Here is a 19,217-nt window from a genome sequence, read left to right as displayed (position 1 = left end):
AAATAGATCTGTTAGTGTTATTGTTTGTTGATGTCATTAAAATTTGCAATATTTGCTCTACAATTCCAACTTGCCCTTGATAGCCTCTATATGTATGATGGAGCACATTATTTATATTGTAGCTGTAACTCTCTTAATAAAGCTCTTTTCTAAAAAATGCTTAATTTAGGATTCCACACCTTCCTGTAGAAGTTAGTGATTTTAAAGCATTTCTTTAAGCATGTCTATTAATCATGGTCTAATAACATGAAATACAAAACAGCTGCTAGATTCAAGTGAGAAATGGAAATACGTTTTTTTTGGAAGACAACAAAAGACAACGATATGTACCCTTTGTTTAACATCATGATCTAAATAACGGAAACACAGACAGAAAACAAAGAACTAAACACAGACATTTTATTGGCTTAAAAAAGTGAAAAACTCTAATGAACACAATTTCAAAGACTTTACAAATAACATTTTATTTCCCCATATAATCATCTTTGTACGCAAATCATTGGCATTCATGATAATAATTTATAGGACTTCAAATGCATAAATAGAAAATCATTTACAAAGTCATGCAACTACTGTTTGTCCTCTAAGGTCCATCATTTAAAAGTTAAATTACCTGCAAAATCCGGGAACACCATATCAATGCTGGGAAGAATTTAGGGTCTGTGAGTGAAAACAGTCATTTTAGGATAACCGTGCAGTCCTAGATTGGCTTTTTTGTAGCAGTTATGCTTTAAGGTTAAAACAAAAATTAATAAAAGTGGTCTCATCACAAATCGGTTTCCAAAAGCTGGGATTTATGCTCGCAATTTGCTCTCTCTGTTTAGCTGATCAACACGAGGCCAGGCCTGGGTAGAATGGCTATCGTTAAAATTATTATTGCAGTTGTTTTACTGCTGTGGGCAGCAGATGGCAGTGAATTATTGTTCGGGTGACACCACAAGCCTTGGGCCGGTTGTAAACTGCATCCTTAACCTCACGGTTTCCACAGTTGGCCTTTTGTCCAGCTAACTAGGATTAAGGACCTCTTTGTGAATCATTTAACTAAAAAAACAAAACAAATATAGCATTAATAATAAACACGTACACTTGGGGACAGTATTTTAGATATGTACAGTCCCAGTGTATAGTGTGGAGGGGGGGGGGGGGGGGGGTTCCACTAAACATTTCAGAATTTCTTTGGAAGCATGTAGTCTGATGCTTTGCCCTAGCTGCCAGATATAAGCAAACTTGTAAAAAATAGGATCTTGGACATAAAAAAAGCAAATAATTCTGGTAACAAACACACAGTGATATACTTATGTTTCTTTTGTGCATTGGCCCTTTGTCCTGACCATAAATAATCTGAACTATATGTATAGAATATTCTGTATTAGTACTGGAATTTTAATGATAAAATTATTTTTTTCTTCACCAAACAATGTAAAAAGCATCCAACAATCAATACAGTTATTGATCACAATTGGACACGACTGGACTGACACTGATCAGTTTTTTTTTAGCATTGACATTCACCGTAACTCTACACTGTGGTGTGGCATATACACTTCACCATCTATAGGGTCACTTTTGCTTAGTTTACATCAAGAAACTGTATATGCATATAAACCTGCACTGAAAGAAATGATCAGCTGAAGACACTTCATTCATATGAGAGCATCGTTTCCATCAGTTCATATATGTATGTACACACTCATCATCAAAAATGGTTGCACCCGGAAGGCATAGACTGATAGGAATGAAACTTGGTGGGTAGTCATACCAGACTGTCACAGGGTGACTCAGAATGGCAGCAGATCATCCTTAGTGACCTGAACCAACAAATTGGGCAACGCAAATCAACATTTAGCGCCAAGATTAATGGTTAGAACGCCAGTTGGCCTGTTGTCATGGATTGAGGTGCATTTTCTTCACCAGCATTTTGTCAAATCAAAGTTACGTTAATAAGGTGCTCGTCAGCATAGTCCTGCCATCTCAAGAGCTTCCCTTGAATACACAGATACTATGCACAATCTGCAGGAACTGCGTGAGATTTTTTTCAACTGGGATGGTATGTTGCAGGCAAACATTAGGAACCTTTACAATTTTACAACTACTTCCGTTTGTGTAGCTCAATAAATATCAAGTTTTTCCCATATTAATTTTTCATGTGTTATTCCTGGTGTCCTTTAGCTTTATCTTAACAGCACTGCTATCTGTAACTTCCTACTGGGTGCAGCTATTTTTTAATGATTCTTTGATGATGAGGGTAAATATTTCAATCTGTACAATTTTGTCTTTCACTTTACTTTCTTTCAGTATCTGAAAACAATGTACTCCATGTGAATCAAGTAAGCTCAGTTGATTACTTCTTTCAGTGTAAACTGTGAAGTCGGCTAATTCCACTGTTTGCCATTTCGTTTTCCCTGTACTGATAAACGTTTAAGACTCTGCTCGTGATACAAAGTCTCATGCGTGGACTAGCCTACTTCTCTGCGATGGCGGGCAGCATGCAGGCTCGGATGCGGGCCTCCCTCCACGCACTTCGACACTCAGCGATCCAGTGCGACACCATGGTCTGTTTGTCCATGCAGCGGCTGCTGCTTTTCCCCCTCCAGCCAGCAGGGGTGCCATCGAGTTTGGCCGGGATGCTGCTGCGGACACCGTCATCCAGCTTCTTCCTGCTTACCGGCGAGCGCTGCAGTACGGTGGGCGACGGGACGGGTTCGGCCAGGCCCAGCAGCTCGGGACAGCTGCTCTTGCGCTGGCTGTCTGGCCCAGGGCGCCCCCTTCTTGTTGAGGATGCTGTTGCACCTCCGTGACTGTACAGATACTCCAGCGGATCAGCTGAGCCTGGATGTTCTGGTCCGCCCTGCTCCAGGCCGTGGGCTTGTTCTTGCTCTGCTTTCTCTCTGTGTGCTGACGGCTGCTGGCTTGAGGTGGGGATGCTGCTGGACATTGCGAGGGGCAGCTGGAGCTGCAGGGAGAGGGGCTGGCGCAGGCGGTGCAGACGCAGGCAGGGTTTGGGTGAGTCCAGTGTGCCGAGGGACAGGATGTCCCGATCAGGCTCGTGGAGAGGGAAGGTGGGGCGGGCCAGCTGGCAGATGGAGTGGAAGTAGTCCTGCGTGCTGGTGTGCTGGCTGTTGGTCTGGTTCAGGTCCTGCACCAGCTCCTCGTAGCCCTCTCGGATGGTGGGGAGGCCTCTCTTGGCCAGCAGTCGGGACCTGGGCCGCATGGCTGCAAAAGATGGAGAGAAGATGTCATAATAAAACATATTGTATATGTTTATCCATATGCAGAGATGACCTTGCCAAAGGCAGTACCTAGACAATTCCCAGTCCTCTGCTCAGTGTGTGGGCCGCTAAAAGAGCTAAAAAAAAAAAAAAAAATCAAGTATTCTAATATGGAACTGCACATTGCCCTTGTCCTGAAAGGGCAATTTAAAAAAAATATGTTGCTGTCTTAAAAAAATTGCAACTTTGCAGGTAAAGAGAAGCTTCAAAGGTTCAAGAGAACCTTCAATTTGTGAAAAAAAGGTTTTTGCTTGACAGCAATGATATGCTAAAATGATAAAAAAAAAAGGAAAGGCAAGGATTCCACTATCACAGGAGAGAGAAACAGCTCTTAACGTAAATGTTAATGATCATATTTTGTATTATCACAGTAATTGATAATATAAATAATAGAGTAAAAAAGTTACAAATAATGGTTTAAAGTTTGAAACGAGGAAGAGAAAAGAGCATTCAGCAAAATGTTGCTAAACCCTAGCAAATAAAAAAAAAAACAATACGAAAGGGTAAGGTGAGTATTTGTCTAAAAATAAAAAACCCTAAAATTTAGTTAACTCTGCTTTTCAGTAATGATTAAGTGTTCCCTTTAACTTTTTAAACAGTGTAGTATGTAATTGGGATGCAACAATGAAACTAATATTGGTGAATAATTTTTCTGTATCTTCGAATATGTAAAAACAATTACATACTGGTACACATATAAAGTATATGTATTAGGATAGTATTAGTAAAGATTAGTTTTTTATTGTTATTAGGAAATAACACATTTCTGTATTATTATTCAGTATTGTTAAAATATAATAAAAATGAAAATAAATGAAAAGCACATTATGTGTTCTGTTGACATCAGTGCATCATTTTATAACCTCTCAAATACACTATATTAATGACAATTAATAATAATGATTATGTATATTAAAAACAAATAAATGAAAAGCGCTGTGTTCTACTGATATGAGCTAAATATTGTTACATTACCTCTCAACCTCTCATAACCTATCCACGTGCAAACATGCATTGCCCAGATCAACACAATGGAGTGCCTGTTTACTGTGACAGAAATCATGCATGACCATCAGAAATCCTGAAATTTGAGTCTTAATCTGCTGTGTATCCATAAAGAACACTCATCCCATGTCTAATGGATATGGTATTGCCCACACAGTCACATGCTGAGGGCTATTCAGACTGTCAGCATATGAACATCCAGTCACGTTTTTATTCCCATTCGCACAGAGAGACATCAGCTTCTCATCTCTCTTCATACAGTGAATCTCTTCCTTTTGAAGATATGCTCTGTGCTCAAATTACAGTTCAATAAAAGATGATGTAGAAGATACACATACAGGCCTATCACTCACTTTAGACAAAGAAAAAAAAAAACATTTTCCAGGATATTTTCATGACTTCCACACATGACAGCATACATACAATAAGTGCATTAAAACAAGCATAACCAGTATAGTCTGCTTTTACATATATGATTACTGCTATTTAACACCTAGTGTACTGTATGCAATTCCTGTGTAAATAAACAGATATTTAATTAATAGGGAATCAGCACAGCATAGATTGGCAGTTCCAGGATCTGACTGATATTTCCATTCAATTTTAAATCCCTCATTTTCCAGGAATTTACATAACTAAACGATAATCAGTAAGCATCCAGGTTTTCCAGATATTTTAGGTTGAGTGGGATGAACCAGAATGAACCAGTTCAGACCACAGTAATGTTTTATGTCTTGCTTTCCCCCCTCACGCACAAACTAATACACACATATCTAGATCATTGCTTTCATGCAAATATGGTGTACCTCTCTTTTTCAGTTTTGTATGTAATTAGAATTAGCACTTGTTCTTTACATTGTGTCAAAATGTCATGATGAGTGGACCAATAGAAATGCTCCAAGTTGACTTAGAATTAAATCTTTTTAGCAATATTTAGAAATTTCTCAATATTTACAATGATCATTTTCCTGAAGTTTCCACGACTGGAAAGATAATCTCTAAATTCCAGGTTGTCCATATTGGGAGTGGGAACCCTATGACGAACCAAAAAATGAACCATTCCTGACCACAGTACAGTTCTCTTTCTGTCTCTCACTCTCACATAAAAATATACTTGATGTCACACAAAAACCTTAATTGTATCTTAATTGTTGCTGTTTTTCAGGTTTGTACATAATGTGAATATAGCAGGTGTTCTTTACATTGGTATTAAAATTATGTTAAGAATAGACCAACAGAAATTATCCAAATCACTTACAATTAAATCATTTTAACCAGTTGTAGCTTATTTTTGGCATTTCCAAGCATTTCTATGACTAGAAATATAATTTACAGTCCAGGTTGTTCATATATTTTAGGCTGAGTGGGAACCCTGAGATAAACCAGAATTAACCAGTCCTGACCACAGTAGTATTCTCTCCCCCTCTCCCTCCCCCACCTCTCTCTTTCTCGCACGTACACACATACATATAAATACATATAATCATTGTTTATAAGCTAAAATCTCCATTCAAGTCTCCATTTTTTTTTTCAATTTTGGACATAACGTGAATCTGAAAGTTGTTTTTTTTTATGTTGAATCAAATTTAACGATGAATTGGACGACAGAGTTTCTATGACTGGAAAGGTAATTTATAAACTTCCTGGTTTTCCAGATTTTCCAGAATGGCTGAGAATCCTGTTATGAAAAATCACTTATTGTAAATCTGGCAGTGGTTCTTTTCATTGAATCAGAATTTAAAGATAAACAGGTCAATATAAATGCTCTAAAATTACAAATTTAAACATGATCAAATATTTTTTTGGACTGCCATTTATGAATATACAATTTTTTTTATCCAGTTGTGTGTCTTTCACACGAAACGTATATCCACCCAGTCTTTTCATTACAGGATTCCCAGCCCGAAGGCGTTTCCTGCTCGACTTCTGCTGAACAGGTTCTCTGTTTTCATTTTTTTTTGTAATTTGTTCCTCAAGCTTCCTTCTTACTGTAACTCAAATAATCGATGCGTGTAGGGTGAGACACGGCTTACAGAGCCGTGCAGCCCTGTCTCCATGGTAACTCCTCTCCCCATCAGATCTCAGGGTGTTCTCAGATTTCATTGCAATTGGGGAGTACACACACACTTGCACACACACATATGAACACACACACTCTCTGAAACTGCCAGCCCCCACCCCATCATTAGCACACCCCTCCATTTGTTGGGAGAACAGTGTAAACAACCCAGCACCCCATCCCACCCCATCCGTCCTCTCTCTCCTTATACCTCTCTCTCTCTCTCTCTCTCTCTCTCTCTCTCTCCAATCTCTGCTTCCCATTTTCTCCCATTTTCTCTTAGTGTTTACCATCCTTTGCTGCTTTCCCCCCACAGCTCCTTCACGGCTCACACAGACACACACATGCACACACACCCCTTCACTTTCCCAAGCGAGCGAGCCTTTAACATAACTCTTAATACAACAAGGTGTGCACATTTTTTAGGCAGCGTGGCAGTTGAATTTTAGACTATCCCTTTAAACGCCTCTGCTTTTCTGCCCTACTGCCCCTCTTTTATGTAATCTCAGGATCTAATTCTGCTCCCTGGATCGTTTTGCTGTTCAGAAAAAAATTATAATCTGCTTAACCTACAGTGGACACATCTGATGTGATGTAATCGTTGTTCTATTTTGAGACATGTTGGTTGTAAATGGCTGTACGGTCACTGCCGGTGGATGTATAGCATTATACACCCTTTAAAATAAACAAATATTAAGATGTATTAGTCTGTAGCTGGTACGAATGACTCACGCTAGTATCTAGTATGAGTTACTCAGTATCTTCTGTGGTTTACTTATTAACTAGAATAACACTAATGTTTAAGAGCTGAATACACAGATGTATTAAGAGTTCAGTTATATGTATATGTGAGCTATAGGTAGTGGTGGTATATATTTCGTCTCCCACCTGTGCTGGGTCTCTGGGTGCCTGGGGTTGCCTTTAAGCTTCTCCTCGTCCTCCTGTTCCTCCTCTCTTTTCACGCTCCCTCTGCTTCCACTGCTCCCTACCACAGCACAGCAGCGTCCAACTGCAGCTCCACGCTCAAACCCAGTGCTGCCTTACCCCTGCTCCCTCTCTCTCTCCTCTTCCTCCTCCTCTTTCTCGCTCTCCTATGTGCTCTCCCTCTCTCACTCTCTCTAATGCACTCACTCACTCGCTTGCCCTAACTCCCTCCCTCCTTCTCTAGGCCTGAGCTATAAATAGCCTCACCAGTTCATTCCCATCCCTGTAGCCGTGCACAATCATTTGCAAAATGAATTCGACTGATGCGAGAAAGGAGGGAGGCAGGGAGGGAGAGAGGGTGAGGAAAGGAGAGAAAGAGAGAAGGAGAGTAGGCAGTGGGAGGATTAAGCAGAGGAAAGAGATGGAAAGAGCGTGGACAGCAGCTTTGTCATCCTTTTGAGAGATGAGCACTCTTCTCCTACTTTTTTATGGCCTGTCCTGCATTAATAGCTCTCAAACACATTAGATCTTGTTTGGATGTGAGCTAATATTTTTGGGCCCACAGAACCAGCCAGTTCTCTGCTCCCGCTGTTTGTTTCCTCAGCTGCAGGCCGAGACGCGCTAGATAGCACCGGGACGTTAAATATTTGTTTACAGGACGAGCATGGTGTAAATATTTTGGTTGATTCGGAACGAGCCCTGTTGGGCCAGAACATTCTTCGCAAGCCAGTCTTGACCACTCCCATTAAAACCGAGATTCCTCTGTGGTTCTTGACTTTTGGTCAAAAACGTAGAGGGCCCACATTCTGCATTTTTACGCTGCCTTCGTTTTTAAACTTAGATGTCCGAAGTTCAACGTTCCAAGTAGAACGTTTCTGAAACTGAAATGCTCTCACAAGTCGGATTTCCCACTCGGAATGTCAGGACAGCCTTAAGTTCTAACCATGTGTTCAGAATCCAAAATGTATGCCCCTAACATCAACAGTACTAGTAAAAGCATTAGTATTATTGTACAGTTCATGAGCACTTCTGTTTATTTGTATGTCTCATTGAATCAGTCATAAACTTCAGGAGTGGGACAAAATATCAATATTGCAATATTTTGTATTGTTTTCCAAATATTTTCCAGATAAATTTCTTAAAATACATTCTAAACTCCTCAAGACTCTTCCCCAAATTTGACTTACTAAAGTTACTGCTTCATTACTCCACATGAGGGGCACTAGTCTAATCGATAGGGAAAACCTGCGGTGAAGAATACTGGTTGTCCGATTCTGAAACTGACAATAATGCTCCTCAGTCACACAGATGCCGTAAAGTATAGATAAATGCCAATATACTTAAATATCGCGTTATCCTATCACCCCCCCAATACACATAGTTATACCCCAACTTCAACATATTTTCACAGTGTTTGGGGACACAAAATACTGTATAATGCATTTTTTGTTATACGTGTTGAGTTAGAAACATGAAACATGTGCTAGTGTAAAACGAGAAACTTTTGACAGGAGCCAAACTCCAATGGCTACACCACTGACCATCTACAAACCTCAGGCAGGTTCTGTGGGGTGTCTCATTTCGCAGCAGCCCAGGCTAAAACACTCTTTTCCTTTAGGGCAGCTCAAGCTAAACTGCAATAGAATGAGGAGACAGTACCATTGACTTTTAATAACAATGGTAAACTTAATGTCAGATGATACCTTAGGGACAGGTTTGGGGACACCCACCACCTGTTTAACTTGTGAGGTGTTATCTTATGAGTGAGGTTGAACACTGGCCAGTATGCCCATGGCAAGGTGGAGTGAATTATCAGACTTTGAGACAGACCTAATAGTGGGTGTCAGTTTCATTTCTGAAGTTGTTTGCAGCATTTAGCATTCCTTGATGCCCAGTGTTACTTGTGCAGAGTGAACAGATTAATAGAAGGCATTACCACCCACAGTGGACAGTGCAGTAGGTGGTAATGATTGTGACCGGTGGTGTCTGGCTAGAATTGCCTGTGCACACAAGCGCCTCACATCCACATTCAATGCAGTAGACCCTGCATGCATATCCCATAAACACATATGTCAAAATCATGGAGCAAAATTTAGCATGTTATTAAAAGTACATAGAGAGTATACTTTTCTGCCCTATTTGCACTTTATTATAGGATTAAAATGCTTCTTGGCCTACTTAAAGGCTCCTGTCAAAGAATCATCAATTGAAAAGTTCCCTAGGTAGCCAAAATTGGCTTTTTCTGTGACATCATTCCAAAATAAGAGTGCACCTAATACACTCACACTAGTAACATATCAGTAACCACCATGTCTATATCACTGCTCTGCAGAAAAAATCCTAGTCAAATAAAACCTGGTCGATGGTGGTCCATTTCTAACAATTCAGTATGGATGCAATAACGGGGGGTTGATGAATTATGCATCAACAGAAGAGCTACAGTCAGCTACTGGAAACAGTGTAAAATAAATAAATAAATAAAAGGAATAATGATATTACCTGATGGATACACTCTGTATGTCTACTATTACTGACTGTAGCCCACCTGCTGCTTCTGCTCAATTCATCAGCCCCCTCCACTCCATCCATCAGTGTACAGGGACCACTGTGGGACCACTACCTAATAATATCTAGTCAGCAGTGGCCCATTTTCCTTAATGAACAAATGAGAGGGAGACTGATAAATTGTGCAGTAACAGATGGCCTACACCTCATCAGTTCAGTATGATAAGAGGCTTTATTCAACTAAAAAAAACACTTTTGGTTTAAATCACTGATGTCTCTCAAAAGAAAAGCAATGACAAACCGGTAGCCCATTTTCCATCTCAATTATCTCCTCTTATCTGTCTTTCCATTTCCAGTGTCTAATTCCAACAGGAAGTTTTCCTGTGGTAACAAGAACACATCTTTTATTTTCTACAGAAATCACTTTTTAAAACCTTATTCTGAGATATCGTAAGAAGGCGGAGTTATGCCTCTCAATGAAGTGATTGACAGCCTTGGCTGAAACAGGCCAAACCGTCTGTATTATATGGAGTAGCTGGGAGGTAGTTATCTGTCCGATAACTAGCTGGTTAATCAAGCTATTTTGATTATTGGTTTTGAGTGTGATGTTGGTTGCATTAACAGACACTCTGTACAAGGTTATCTGCAGTTATTTTCCCAGTAGGCCTGATTTTAGCATAAAATAGACAATGAGATCTAATTACTTGCCAGCCAGCTAATGTTAGTGTAGGTAGACACTGCTGAAACTATTATTTTATAAAAAGCTCCAGTATTGTATTTTAAGGAAACATTAACTTGCTGAACAAACTGGCAGTCCAACCGGAAAATCTGTTTTGCTTCTGGTAGTTTTGGCTGCCATATGAACTAAATGAAGGCAGTCTGAGATGCCAAATGAGTAAACGAATCTGTCTCTGCCTTTTGTCTTTACTGCATTGAGAATTTCCTTGCAAATTTGAGAACGTGTTAGACAATTATTTCCAAAAATATAGTAGACCAGTTTTCCAATCCTGGTTTGTATGAACTCCTCATATCATTAGTAATGTCCCCAACACTAGGAGGGTGAACTGCATGGCCTCTGCATGGCTGTTGAAAGCTGTTCACCTCAGTTCGGCACAGTTTTGCTCAGATATTGTCTAGTTACAGTTGAAATTACGCTTTTAATCCCAGTAAAATGCTCTTATTTACCTTTTTAAACGGCCGCTTAAATGTCAGATTAAAAGGCTTATTGGTGTTTTAGCGTTTTCCTCGGGTTTTGAGTGATCGGCTGACTCTAAAGCGTTAACTCACCTCTCGGTTAATCCGGATCTCTGACACCAGACAGATTATTGGTGTTTTAGCGTTTTCCTCGGGTTTTGAGTGATCGGCTGACTCTAAAGCGTTAACTCACCTCTCGGTTAATCCGGATCTCTGACACCAGACAGTGTGTGGGTGAGGGTGGGGCTGGTGAAATCACAGGTCCCACATTGTTTAATATTGCAATATATATCACCAATAACACATTGAAATGTTAATTTTTTTCCAGTATAGTCCTACTTCCAACCACCCAGAGAAAGCAGGCCAGTTGTTAGATTTACCATCTATTCCATACTTTTTCTGTACATTTGATATACATTTCACACAGTGTCCCAACTTTCCTGTATCTGGGGTTATAATTTGGTTCTTATGCAATGATTAGCCTTCTTAAAACCTTCCTACCAGAGCGAGTTGGGTGCAGAAAGGGCAGCAAGGTGTTTGTTTTATTAGTAATTTTAGAGATATCCTTCCATTTTAAGGTTGGCCCAATGAATGACGTGCTTATCTTGAGTAAAGAGAGTTTATAGCTGTGTTTGTACACTCCGCCGTGTGGCTATATTAATCCCTCTGTGACCTTTTCATGAGTTCATGTTGCCAAGGCTTGGTGTTGTGATTGGGTGGTGTGCTCAGAAGTGTCTGCATAATAAACACGGCTACAGCAGAGCTGATTACACTCGGAACTTTAGAAGTCTTCAAGAGTGTGAAGGGAGGGGCTCACACAAACACACTCACACAGACTGTACAGCAAGTTCACACATGCGTGTCCACACACAAAACACAAGCACATACACGTGAATACACTCGCAGAGAAACAAAAGAAAAACTTGCACATCTTGTCCATAGACACACCTACTTTAATCTGTATAATTGGCCATTTAGGGCCTCTAGTCCAGTCTACAGTTGCATTGCATGGTATTTACTTGTTTATTCCGTGTACCGTATTTTACATACTATAAGTCGCACCAGATTATAAAGTGCACTATCAATGAATGTCTGTTTTCATACATAAGGTGCACCGGATTATAAGACGCATTTAAGCGACAATAGTATTTGGGTGAGTAAAGCATTTGTTTATTTGCAGTAAGCTTAAATTTCCAGTATTTTAGCGCAGTTTACAGCACTTAGCAGCAGCGTTAGCCACGGTGAGCATTTGTAATTAGAGCTAGTAAATGCTGCCTGACAGCACAAGACTGAGGAATCCCAAGTGTTCTGGTAAGCCAGTGTGCTATCAGCTAGCAGCTTGTCCCACATTGCTTGTTTTAACACAGGAAACACACAGGCTACTGTCTGATACACTCTCCTCTGAACAGTGAGAGAGCTAGCACTGCGTTTAGCGGCTAATGCTAATACTGCTTCAGGCTCTGTGCTGGAGAAACTTCACTGACATTCTTTACGATTTACTGCTCCTTACAACCTGACTGGTAAAATTTATACATAAGTCGCACTATTGATGTGTGTCTTATCATGCAAAAATTTGGTAGTCCTCTTTTCTTATTCTCTGTCTTCACTGTATTTTTATACATCCTTTGTTTTCACCCCATTTTCCCCATATACTGTTTAGACTATATATACTCTATATCCATATCTTTATACACACTTCTTTTAATAAAAGCATTTGTCTACATTCATTTCCACATATACACATGTGCAAATACTCACTGCACTGCTCCAAACTCTAGTAGATAGGCTTCCATTGACAGCCCACAATTTTGGTAACCGTCTTGATTTGTTTAATTATACCCCATAATATACACAACCTAGCTAGTCAAAGTCGGCAAAATGGTATAACAGTTACAGGAGGGAATATGGCGTTGTTGATGCTAAAGAGCAGCACATCTCCTCCACACTACGCTGCTTATGGGAAAGTTGTCGCACCTTACCCTTCTCTATCTGGTTTTCTTTCTTTTTTTTGGTCATTTTGTTTCCTGAGTTTTCTTGCTTGACTTCCAAAGCCTGTTTGCTCATGCTTTTGCTCATGCTCTTTAGCACATGGCCCTTTGTTGCTGTCTTGTCTCCACCCTACCCCTCCTTCAATTAAAACCTCTTTGCATTTGCATCCTGCCTAATTAATGCCTGATCTAAGGTTTCTTGGCCCAAGCTTTTCCTGTCAGAATGTCTGGAAAAAAAGGACTTCTCTGGACAGTAGATACAGTTACTCCAACAAACATAAAGATAAGCTCTTATTGTTCTTAATTTCAGAATAACCCACCACTAACCAGATATTTGGATGGTGGACTGGTCACACTCGTCATGCCAGTTACATTGATACAGTAACCTCCTGTAAGGAGGTATTGACCCTCAAATGCTCTGAAATGAATACACTCACACAAAGAAGGAACACTGCTGACAAAGCATTGAGAATCAGTTTCTCATACAGATCATCTTGCACCGAACTGTCAGCTTGAAATGCATTAAATAGTAGACCTTATCATGCATATTTTTTAAAGGGGCCCTGGGATGGAAAACTGTATTGTGAAATATTGTGGTATAGTGAAATAATAGTTGAGACCATCAAACACTGTTGTGTTTCTCCTTCAAAAAAGTAAAAATTTGGCATCTGGACAACAGGTCAGCTGACCACCCCAACAAGTCAGAGTTAGTCAAAGTTGGCAAAACAGTAAAAAATGTAAAAGAGGGAATATGGTGGTGTTGATTCTGCAGAGCCAAATATCAGCTCCAGGCTCTGCCTCCTATGTGATACAGGTTTCTATGTACACTATGCCTCTAGAAAGCAGCTTTTTGTGATGGATTGATAGTGTCAAGCAAAGAAGAAAATTCAGGGATCCATGCTAGTCTAAAAGCTAATGCTAGTCGTGTGTTTTTTCCAGTATATTTTCTCTCCCAGTTTCTGATCTCAGCTGAACCAAACTAGTGCTAAACACACATCAGAAGGGAAACTAGCGGCTTTTTATGTTTTTTTTTTTTTTTCCTCAGTTCTTAAACAGCACATAGAGCTGAGAGAACACAATGGGAGGACACACATATGCGGTAAGCCTCAAAAGACTAAGGGGTTATACACAGCTATAATTAGGCTGTTCTTACACCAGACTTCTTTTCATAGGGTGTTTTTGCGCCACAGGTTTGGTACGTTAATTAAAAACAGCAAATGGCTGAAGCTTTTGCGATCCTATATGCAGAAAAGTTGCGCAGTCATATCCGATAACGAGCCCCTTCCGCAAACAAGCCTATAAAAGTGTGAAAACACTCTTAATTTGCTCTGGTCCAAATCAGTTAACGAGTCTCTAAATTTGGAACGTTTTCCCACTTGGTTTGTGCGTATTGTTACAAAGGGAAAAATCCAAGTGGACCAAAATTTAGTCACGACGAACCATGTGAGAATATTCTCTTATTGGTCAGATTAGTTTAGGGCAGGAACAAGTTCTGGATGATTGCAGCAGAGAGTTGGGTCAGAAGGAGACCATGTTCTCACTAGGGGTGGGCAAAATTCTATTATATACAATATATTGTGACAGAAATATTATGATATTAAAAATCCATATTGTAATGATAGGGATGTTATTTCTTAAAAGTAGTCTATTATTTACTGTGATGCATTATTATTTTAATGCATGCACTAAATATTCTGCAATATTTTTTGCTGCTTTATATTATTTTATGCTATATTATTTATTATACTGTTATACTATTATACTATACTCCTGAAATTAATGAATTATGTTTCTGTTTTCCCAAGTATATCGTTATCGTAAAAATACACTGAAATATTGTGATATTATTTTAGACCCATATCGCCCACCCCTAGTTCTCACCGCAAATTGACTTTACTACCTGCTCTTGTGGGCCTCAGAGTGATTACTTTATTTACACCTCCTCAAAAGTATCGCATCAGTGTTAAAAATGAACCAGAATCTGATCCAACCTGAGAAATCAATCAATCACATACCTGAGAAGTTAATGTCTGTAACTCGTCTGGATTCTCGTCTGGATGCTATGAAGGTGCACTGTCACTTTCCTTCTTGCAGTGTTGTTGACACAACACAGCCCTGTGTTTTTATAGCTTAGATCTTATGATAATGCATATGGCCTTATCTTACAGGACTGGAGAAAGGGAGGGATAAAAGGGTCACTGGTTTTGCTGGAGGGAGGAGAGAAGGTGGAGCAGCTGCAGTTTGGCACGTGTGCCGCAGCGGCCCAGCCCTGCTTAATGCTGTCCAATCCCTCAGCGTCCATCCATCTTACTGTCATTTACAAGCTTTCTCTCCATTCAGAACACAGTTACCAATATACACCATCCATCATTTTAAGGGTAAGGGTGCAAGGAGTGCATGGAGAGGGGGATAGAGCGAAGGAAACAGAGAGAAAAAGAAAAAGAGAATTAGGGAGAGACCTGATGGTGCAAAACAAGGGAAAGGAGAGTGAGAAAAAGGGGGAGTGTGTCTTTTGGAGCCGTTTAAAGTAGGTCAGGAGCCTGAGCCAGATGAAAAATGGAGAGAGAGACTGTGTGAGAGAGCGAGCGAGAGAGACTGTGAGAGAGAGACACACACGGCACCCGACGACTAGAGAGGCACAGGGAACTTTATAATGAAGCTTATTATAGCCCGGTCAGTAGGTGGTCGCAGACCGAGCACCATAGCAACATACGTAATAAGAGGCAATAAAACCTGAACTAGTTTACTCCCACAGTCAATCGAAGCTTTCTCATCCAGCTCAGACTGCCTCCGCCTTCAGCGCAGAAACCACGTACAACTCCTCCTCTGAAAATAATAATAATCACACACAATCAGTTTCAAACACACACATTCTCTCTGATCAGAGCGCTCACAGTTTCTCCATCTGCCTCTATCAGAAAAGACATGCCAGATTCTTTCAACTATTCAGTAGTTAATCAACCAGAATTTCTGCTGATATTTTCGAGTAAGTTTTGTTTAAACATTTTTTTTATACTTTTAGATTTTATTCATATTTCTTCCACAATATGCATCAACACATAATAAATAAATAAAATTAAAATAGTTATTAATATGTATATACATACATACCTACCTGTGCATATATTCATATAAAAATAAGAATGTTAACAAGGGTTTCTCAATATCAAAATAAAGATATAAGATTACTGTCTTCTTCTATTCAGATCTATAAATTTTTCTAGTACTTAACAATTTCTATCCATTGTTCGAATGTAGAAGATCTGTCTTTTTTTTTTTTTACAATTTTGTTACTTTTTTATATTTTTGTATTACTATTTTTTATATAGTTATTTATATATAAGATGCACAACTTTACATGTTTTGGAAATTGAGTATTTGAGATTTATGAGCTGCTGGATTAAATGAAAAATGTCTCATTGTCCTTTAAAAGTAATGTGATTGCATTATTATTATATATTTTTTAATGTTGTTTTTATTATTTTTACATTAGTGTCGTCATTAAATGGTCTTAAAATCGAATTTGTTATTGTTTATTGCAATAATTTCTGGGACAGTATTCCAAATAAAACATTTGGACCCCCTGGTCCCCCTTCACCACCACTTTAACTACTGGCAATGGGCAACTGATCAGAACAGGGCTCATTTAGCTTGTACTCCTCATAAAGTCAGTAAAAAAGCTTATTTAATTCTAGAGGATAAAGACAGATTGGGAAAGAGCTGTGTAAAATTAAATTTTGACCATTTATTAAATACATAAAAACAATAATAAAATAAAACAATAAAAATATTGTAAGTTACATATAAATGTACTTTGTGCGCAAAAATTGAGATGACTCTCAGACCAGTCTTTTAATTGTCAGTCAAAAACTCAGCTAAATTTTTTCCCCTGCTGAGTTATAAAGTTTAAATTTCTGTAGGCTGTAGAAGAACCCCTTAAGGGGATTTTCTAAAAGGTTCCTCAAAGCATCTTAAGGGGTTCCTCCACAAAACAGTGTTGTCTTGTCACAGTAGAAGAGTAAACACAAACACCTGTGGATATCTACAGCTCTGAAACAATAAAGGGGCTTAATTTTCTTCTCTCTCTCTTATAAAAGATAAACACTTAAAATACTGTGATAAAGATGCTTTGTCACAGTTGGTAAATAGGGTATATCTATTTTCTTTAGATTTGTTTTCTATTTGGTTGTTTGATTTGTTATTGTTTTTTTTTAACTTATAACCTTTTTTGTATGTAATAATACAGTAAAAAATAAGAAACATTTTATATAAAATGTTTTTAACCTCAACTACCGAATATTTGGGCCAACTGGCTTGAAACATCATTTATTTACATCCGTGATATTGTTTCCCTTGGGCTGACTGTCATCACAACAGACAGGCACCAGCATGCAGTCACTCTGTACTCACTCTGAACACACTGTACTCCTCAGGTCACCTGTGTTTATTTTGATTTAGAGGAGAACAGAATCTGCTATGAGGATAGAATTAAACACCACATTCTCTCCATTAGAAGCAGCTAAGTTTTGGCTAGACCCCATTACTTTAGGGTGACTGAGCGTCACAAAAGACATGTAATAATTCTCTCAATTAATCAAGGGTGTTTTGGGTGTAACCCGAAATAAACTGATCAGAGTGGTACTTGCCATTCCCTTTGCTATTTTAATGGCGCAGTGCTTCTTCATGTCTCTGCAGACGCAACCGAACTGCACGTTCAGGCTGTGAAGGTATACGAGAAGGTCATTTACAGGAACAGCAATGTTGTTTTATAAATGTCTGACAGTTGACTGTTGTCAGGGTTTGAACACACCTTATTTGTTGCCGGGGGGAAAGATAGCAGTGAGCATCGTGACTTGTGCAGGGTGTAAGATACGGCACAAAGAATGCCTGTGAGAGTTTCTGCTTTAAATTTAAATGTAATTTTTGCCTGATTTTAGGGTTACTTGTTTGCATTCTAAGTCATAATCATTACAACCCACTTTGGTTTTATTTAGCAATATAAACCTTGTCACTATTGTTCAGTTCAGTACATTTTACTTATTTTAGATATTAGATTAAATCTCATAACAAAACTTACTCTCTTACCCCACCTCATTTTCTTTCCTGTCGGGTATTAATTTAGTTTATAATGTTTCCTCTTCTACCCATATGAAGTTATATTTTTATCTACATATAAAAGTTATTGAAGGTAAATTAGTGACAATCCACTTTTCACCTCCGACCCAATATATTTTATTTTTTATTCCTAAATTTTTTTCCCCATTTTCTCCCAATTTGGTTATCCAGTTGTACCACCCTTTTGTGCATACCCATCACCGGTGGTACCTGCGACTCTTGGAGGATGTGGACGAGCACATGCCTCCTCCGACACGTGTGAAGTCAGTCACCCCTTTTTTCGAGCTGCTGCTGATGAATCACTGCCTGAGCAGCTAGCACTCTCAGAGGAAAGCACAGCGGCTAGGTTCCGATTCATCAGCTCACAGACGCCTCGTGCCGCATGGCGCCACCGTTAAGCGTGATGGGGAGAGAGCGCCATCTACCCACCCGGAGGGAGCAAGGCCAATTGTGCTCCTGCATGAGTGGGGGTGATATAAAACTGCCGATACCGATATAAATACCGACAAAAGGGCTCTTTTAGTTTATTATTAGTACTATGATTAAGGTTACATAATGAGGCTGAAACAGACCACACAGCCCTTTGAAAAGTATACGCAAGTGCATGTAAATGCATTCCAGATTCATTTATTTGACACACTTTATATACAAATACACAATAGTTTTTTTTAATTAAATATTTCAATTTGTATTAAATATAAAAAAAAGTGAAACATTAAATACAGGACTCATTTTTTGCACTGGTTGCGCAGGAGACTTTTATTTTGACATGTAGCATAGAGGATTAGCTGCATAGGCTAACGGCTAACCGGCGACACTAACTGTGTTTCCAAGCTGAATTAATCTCTGTTTTTTAATAACAGATTGATTCCTTAGTGCTGGTTACAATGGGTAGGACCTGTGGTTTGATATCCAATGTGGATTATGGCTGTAGTTCGCTTGAGTCACAATCAATGACCTCACAATTAATGACAGTATATGGTTGTGAAGAATCTGTTTTTTTATTTTATTTTTTATAGATTGACACCCCAAGTACCTAATAAAATTAAAATAAGTTTATTTCAAGTAATTTTAGAGCACATATCTTGGTCTATTCCCTATTAAACAGCAGTGACATACTCCACCAGACCTATAAAAACAAGCCAGCTCAGGCTGTTG

The 19,217-nt window shown here is 39.0% G+C and overlaps 1 protein-coding gene across 2 annotated transcripts; it reads right to left on the bottom strand.

Moving 5' to 3' along the window:
• Window positions 1–445: 445 nt before the first annotated feature.
• Window positions 446–15,067, bottom strand: si:dkeyp-72g9.4 (uncharacterized). 2 transcript variants are annotated; one of them, XM_007244561.4, is made up of 2 exons: window positions 14,960–15,067; window positions 446–3,213 (listed from the first exon to the last, which is right to left on the bottom strand). In XM_007244561.4, the coding sequence occupies exon 2, from the start codon at window positions 3,209–3,211 to the stop codon at window positions 2,462–2,464; it is 750 nt and encodes a 249-aa protein (XP_007244623.3). In that variant the 5' UTR covers window positions 3,212–3,213; window positions 14,960–15,067; the 3' UTR covers window positions 446–2,461. The 2 variants fall into 2 exon arrangements, with proteins under 2 accessions (XP_007244623.3, XP_049322241.1); XM_049466284.1 differs by lacking the exon at window positions 14,960–15,067 and adding an exon at window positions 7,222–7,423.
• Between the last annotated feature and the right edge of the window lie 4,150 nt (window positions 15,068–19,217).

Source organism: Astyanax mexicanus, chromosome 17 (assembly GCF_023375975.1).
Source record: "Astyanax mexicanus isolate ESR-SI-001 chromosome 17, AstMex3_surface, whole genome shotgun sequence".
NCBI lineage: Eukaryota > Metazoa > Chordata > Actinopteri > Characiformes > Acestrorhamphidae > Astyanax > Astyanax mexicanus.
This window is presented reverse-complemented; position numbering and strand designations above follow the sequence as displayed.

What these genes read in the sequence shown, in the direction of transcription:
- si:dkeyp-72g9.4 (XM_007244561.4), bottom strand. Translation starts at nt 3,211, where the DNA reads ATGCGGCCCAGGTCCCGACTGCTGGCCAAGAGAGGCCTCCCCACCATC.